Source organism: Cyprinodon variegatus, unplaced genomic scaffold (assembly GCF_000732505.1).
Source record: "Cyprinodon variegatus isolate N-32 unplaced genomic scaffold, C_variegatus-1.0 Scaffold1053, whole genome shotgun sequence".
NCBI lineage: Eukaryota > Metazoa > Chordata > Actinopteri > Cyprinodontiformes > Cyprinodontidae > Cyprinodon > Cyprinodon variegatus.
Genome location: NW_015151506.1, coordinates 87,841 through 94,228, shown reverse-complemented (window position 1 = coordinate 94,228; position 6,388 = coordinate 87,841). Strand labels below are relative to the sequence as shown.

The 6,388-nt window shown below is 43.3% G+C and overlaps 1 protein-coding gene across 1 annotated transcript in view; it reads left to right on the top strand.

The window, feature by feature from the left end:
• tceb3 (transcription elongation factor B (SIII), polypeptide 3 (110kDa, elongin A)) overlaps positions 1-6,388 on the top strand; it is a 17,640-nt gene that overhangs the window by 7,616 nt on the left and 3,636 nt on the right. Inside the window, exons 4-10 of the mRNA XM_015399866.1 lie at positions 277-797; positions 2,145-2,467; positions 2,560-2,668; positions 5,171-5,323; positions 5,407-5,504; positions 5,595-5,775; positions 5,858-5,987. Coding sequence (XP_015255352.1) covers positions 277-797; positions 2,145-2,467; positions 2,560-2,668; positions 5,171-5,323; positions 5,407-5,504; positions 5,595-5,775; positions 5,858-5,987 — 1,515 coding nt within the window. The remainder of the gene's footprint in view (positions 1-276; positions 798-2,144; positions 2,468-2,559; positions 2,669-5,170; positions 5,324-5,406; positions 5,505-5,594; positions 5,776-5,857; positions 5,988-6,388) is intronic.

Below are 6,388 nucleotides of genomic sequence, written 5' to 3'. Positions count from 1 at the left end.
AACCTCTCCTCTAGGAGATGGATTTATTTTTTGCTTTAACTGTTTGGGAGGATTGAAAGAGAAAACTTCATCTCTCTAGAACCAAGATGGCGGCCAGGCTTAGATTAGCTAATCTGCATCTGGATGAATGAAGAGTTAATGTCCTCTGGACCGATGAGACCAAAGTAGAGATTTTGGACCAGGGTGGACAGATCCATGGGGTGATGATCTGGGCTTTTACCTGGAGAGCTGATAACGATGCGTTCAAAGTTCTTTTTCCCTGTCGTTTCTCCTCAGACCCAACAGCTACACCCAACCAGCCTCCCAGTCATACCACAGATCCCACAGGGAGCCTTCGCCTGAGGAAGAACCAGAGGAAGAACCCGAGGAGGACCCTGAGGAAGACCAATCCTACATGGAGGAGGAAGAGGAGGAGGAAGTGGAAGAAAGAGGTTATCACACAAACTACTCCCCCTCGCCTCCCCAACAGCAGCAGTACAGCCCGCTGCAGCAAGGGGGGTACGAGTCAGAAGAATACGAGCCAGAACCAGAACCTAGCCCCCCTCCTCCTCCTCCTCCTCGGAAAGAGATCCGCCACAGCAAACCCAGCAAAGAACCCGGCAAGAACCATCACCACGGCGACAGAAACAGAGAGGAAGAGCTGTGGCAGCGGAGCGCTCACACGAGCGGCGATCGAGGAGGAAAGAAACGGAGCGCGGACCGGGAACGGCCCAAGAGTCCGGTCCAGAAGAAGCACAGCAAGAAGTCCTCATCACACGAAAGCAAGAAGGAGGAGAAGAAGAAAGGAGGAGATGAAGGTGAGTCTGACGATCAGAACTTCGCATTAACCATCGGTTCCGATCTCAGAACCTAGTCTGTGTCAAACAGACGTCAGGTTTCTGCAGAGAAGAGTCGATTTCCTGACATCCTGTCCCAGATTATCATCAAGTTAGATTCAGCGTCTCTGCTGACAGGAAGTAAGCAAAACGTTTCCTGATGATGGCTGACTCAGCACTTCTCTGGGTCGCTGCTCGCCGGCGGCTGGAATCCGTTTCCAGACGAAGCAGAAACCAGCATGTGGGTCTGGATGGTTTTACTATGAGATCCATCAATAAATCTCCTTTTTTTATTCAACATCTCCTAAAATAAGCAAATCTCTGCTACATATCGATAAAGGAAATAAAAGAAATCAGTTTTAATACTAATAGTGTTTTTTTTTTAGATTTTTATGTTAAAACTGAACCTGTTTGATTCAAAATAAGAAAGATCTTTATAAATTTAAGGCCCAGTAAATATGATTAGTAATTAATTTATGAAATATTTTTGACAGTTTTACTATTTCAGTCACATTTCATTCGGGGATTAACAAATTATAATTGAATTGAAAATTATTCTTTTATTTTGTAACTTACTTATTTCCTAAAATAACTGGTTATAAACTTTGATAAAAGATATTTTATCCCTTAATTTACTGATTTTTATTAACTGATTTCTGTAATTTCTCTGTTTATTTTTATTAACATAAAGAATTTCAAACATTTTAAGGAGGTTGGTAAATTTAGGCGGATAAAAAGAAGCTACATATTAAACATATTATTAGGAATATCTCTAATTATTAAAATCAGTTTGATTAGAATAATAAAATATATATAGATGTGGTTTCATTTGTCATAATATTGCTATTGCATTAATATTGCTGTATTAAGAATTTAACTTTTTATTATCTGATATGATTCATATTTTGCATTTTTTTGAGTAATTAAAAATTAAAATAATTACAAAGTAATAGAGACAAACAATTAGAAAAGGAAAATCTATTGATTTGGGAAAATAGGTGCAGTTTGTGTTTTGAACCACTAGATGTCACTACATGTGCATCAGTAGTTAATCCCTCCATGATTTAGTCTCTAAGAAACTCTAAGATCTATTATTCAATTTTATATTGAAACCTGTAATTCCACTGATAACTTTAAGATCTGCCTCCTGTTCTACTGTAAACCTGCAGGTTAAGAGCAAAGTTCTCCGTTATGAACAGAATGAATTTTGGACCCAATCAGACTCCATCTTGTTTCTGCTCTCCGTTAGAACCGCTCCCTGAAGCTTTTGCTCCCAGTTGTTTGGCGTTTTTCTCCTGGTCGCTCCATCATCACATTCTGCTCTTCCAGGTCGACCTCGGCCCCCAAAGGACTCCCCCTCCAAGGAGGAAGAAGAGGACTTTGAGAAGCCCACCATGTCCTTTGAGTCCTTCCTTACGTACGACGCTCCAAATCCCGTCAAGAAGAAGAAGAAGCCGTCGTTGCCGCCCTCGTCGTCGCACAGCAAACCATCTCAGTCGTCCTCTGGTTCGTCTTCGCGCCAGAGCAGAGCAGCCTCCTCCTCTGCCTCCTCGTCCAAAGTGAGCAAAGCCAACGGATCTCAGAGCTCCAAAAGGACTCATTCAGACTCCAGGTCTTCGGCGTCTGAACCCAAACCAGAGAAACGCAGACGGGTGAGTAGATGTTCCTCAGCGTCCTGTTCGTTAGATGAAAGCTTCTTCTTCTTCTGCTGTCGATGTAAAAGTTCTTCTTCCTCCTGCTTCAGGTCGTCGAGTCTCTTCCGACTCTCCCTGAAATCCCGCTCCCGGCCATCCAGCCCAACTACAGACCGCTGCCCTCCATCGACACGCCGCTGTCCCCTCAGAGGCGCAAAGGTCAGAACGCACACCTCCATTATTATAATAACCTCTATAAGAATATTAATGTAATAAATCTCTTCTTTAACAGCAAAAACAAAAAAATCCAAACATCTTTAATAAATTAGCCGACATTCAAAAGCAAATTTGATTTAATCTCTCAATAACTCTTAATTTCCTGAACTGTTCTGAAAGAAATCAGTTAAAAAAAAAAAAAAAAAAAAAGGATAAAGGTAAAAAAACAAACAAAAAATACAATTTTTGATGTCTATATTTATATTTATAGAACTGTAAGTTTACAGATTTCAGCAGCAACACTTTGAACCTCTCTTAAATCTTTCTTTTAAATGGATTTGCGATATATCGGCATTATTATCGGTATCGGCTTATATTGGTTATTTCTAAGCACATCGGTCCGAAAATTATGCTTATTTCCGTGTACCGGTAGTTCTTCTTTTTTTTTCAGGAAGAGGTTGCTCATGTGGTTTTTTTTAGTCATGTGACGTGATTCTCATGCCACAAAGGATTGTGGGAGGTTAACTGAGTCAGTGGAGTGATTTTTGCCCTGTAGTGGTTTATTTTATGGTGTTCTGTTAGGTTTATTCCTCATTAGTCATGTATATTACTTATCTGGGAAGCAGATTACATAGAGTGCATGGCCTTCCTTCATCACTCCTTTATCTAATTAGGACAGACCTTCTGTCCGAACAATAAGCACAGGATAACGATACATCCCGGGGCCAGATTGATAAATTCGAGCACGTCTATAATCCTGATGCAGCAGGGAAAGAGGTCAGGGTTTTTATAGCATGTCAGGAACTGACCTGCTCAGCTAAGCATCCACCTGCTGCAACACTTAGACTCATGAGGAATAAGAAGCAGGAGATGAAATGGTTCTGGGCTCATTTTCAGGATCGCATCCTGGCGAATTTATTCAATTCAGTTTATTTCTATAGCACCAATTCACATCATGTCATCTCAGGTCACTTTCCAGTTCACCAGATCATCCAGTAAGATTGATTCAAAGTTTTCCATCTTGACTCTTCAGCAATCCCTCACACTAAGCATGCTTGTAGCGACAGTGGAGAGGAAAAACTCCCTTTGAACAGGAAGAAACCTCCAGCAGAACCAGGCGCAGTGTGAGCGGCCATCTGCTGAGGCCCACTGGGGTTCAAGGAGACAGAAGCAGAGATACTAAAAGCAGCTGTAAAAGGCGGCCCCGTCCAGGAAACACAGCCAGGCAGACGAGCTCCGAGCCAGCTCCCATGTCAGTGGATGAAGAGAGCACATCCAGTTAGTCACGGTCAGAGAAACAGGACTACACTGGAAAACAGGCCAAGCTCCAACATCTAGAAACAAAGGTGTTGATGGCAGCAGCACAGCTGATATTTCTCTCCAGGATGGAGTCACAGCCAAACAGGAACAGACCAGATGAAGCTACTATGAGAAAAAGCAGAGAGAGCAGAACGTTAGAGATTGAACTAACAGATTCTGCAGAGTGGGAGAATAGAGATAGAATGAAGCAGAATGATGAAAAAGGGGTCCCTATGTCCTCCAGCAGTCTAAGCCTATAGCAGCAGAACTATAGAGATAGCTCAGGATAACCTGAGCCACTCTAACTAGAAGCTTTATCAAAAAGGAAAGTTTTAAGCCTAGCCTTAAAAGTAGACAGGGTGTCTGCCTCACGGACTAAAACTGGTAGTTGGTTCCACAGCTGCACCAACTCGCTGCAGTTTCTCTGTTCTGAACCAATCAGATCTGGAATAAATTCTGTTAAAAGTTTTGGCAGAAAAATACCATTTCCTCCTACCTCACTGCCAACTAAAACCTTTGTGCAACAAACATACTTCAACTTATTCAGTCCAAATGTGCTTGAGTTATAGTCAGGATGTGGATCTATAAAGTCTAAGGGTTCATCCAGAGTTTCAAATGGGGTTTCATGGTGTTTTTTAGTGTTTATTTTGGAAAAAAAAATTGTCCAGGCTAAATATTTATTTTTTTTCTTTGTTTAATCACCTATAAATCAGACATGGTGAAATTTGAAATAGTGGTTCCACCTGAAAAACATTCCTCAATGCCTTTCTGTCACATAAATACAAACAATTATTTTTCCAATTCATATATTGGAAGCTGTGCTTTAATTCACATATCTAACTTCATTTGCCCTCTGAGCTTTAGGGAGGTTTTGGCCTCCCAGAAAGTCTGATCTTCAGTCTGTTAAAGGTTTTGCTGGAGCTTCACTTTTTGGGCTTGTAAGATGAGTGTAAAAAAACAGTCAGCACACAAAAAAAAACAACCTGCAGAAGCAAAATGCTTCCTCAGCTGCAGGTTTCTTTTCGGTTTCCTGCCCTTTGCTGCTTCAGGTTCTGCTTTGTTTTCTGATCCGGTAGTTTGAGACTCCAGGAAGCTTCGTGTTTAAACTCGTCTCATAGCTTCGGCGTTTTATGTTGGTCCAATTTCAGCGTCATCAGCTCCGCTCTGATCCATGATGTCTGGTCTTTTTTTAAATTTGTTCTCTAGTTCCTGTTTTTAATGACGAGGAGGACGCAGGCTTCACCGGGAAACGCTTCAACTCCAAGATGTCGGTCTATTCGGGGTCGAAGACGTCCTACCTGCCCAGGATGATGACGCTGTACGAGCAGTGCATCCGGGTTCTGCAGAACAACATTGACTGTGAGTCTTTGACTGGTCGCTCTAAATCGAAGCTCGCCGATGCTGCAGGTTGTGTGACGGCTCGGTGTCTCTGCTCTAACCAGCCATCGCAGAAGTGGGCGGAGTCCCGTTTGAGATCCTGGAGCCGGTCCTGAAGAGATGCACTCCGGAGCAGCTGTACCGGATTGAGGAAAGCAACCAGGTTTGTCTTAACTTTAAACCCGTGTTTCAGTGTTGAACCATCAAAGCTCAGGATGGGATCAGGAATGTTTTCCCTCTCCTCCTGGTTCAGTGCTTCACGGAGGATTCAGACGAGCTCTGGAAGAGTCACTGCCAGCGGGACTTCAAACGGGAATCTCCTCAGGAGTTCGAGTCGTGGAGGGAGATGTACCTGCGGCTGCACGACGAGCGAGAAGAGCGGCTGAAGCTGCTCACCCAGAACATCAGCTCCGCCCACGCCAACAAGCCCAAAGGTAGGCAGAGCCTCACCCGATCCATCGCTGCGATTTACGAAAGCAGACGTGAACTGAGATTGGGAGCGCTGTGTCCTTTCAGGGCGGCAGGTGAAGATGGCGTTTGTCAACTCGGTGGCCAAGCCGCCGCGGGACGTTCGCCGCCGGCAGGAGAAGTTCGGTACCTCCAGCGGTTCCACCACGGCCTCCACTGCAGCTGCTTCTCCCATCAAGTGAGCGCTTTGATGACATCATCACTTTCCTCCTATAGATCCAGTTCCTGCCTTCAATGAGAGAAATCCAGACCAGTTGGCGGTTCTGACTTCAAATATTCCATTCCTGTGTTTTGGGATTTGAGAATCAAACATGGTCCTTTATCCTTAAAAAGCACCTAGATTGGCCATTAGAAGCAGCCAATTAGATGACAGCTTTTATTAAATCAACAAATATTGATTTAATTAAAGCTCTCCTTAGCCTGGGAGATCAAAGCTTCAGATCAGAACTGTATTTATCTTCATTCACCTTCATCCAAAACATAAGAAACCCCACATGATAGAATGAAGCAGAATGATGAAAAAGGGGTCCCTATGTCCTCCAGCAGTCTAAGCCTATAGCAGCAGAACTATAGAGATAG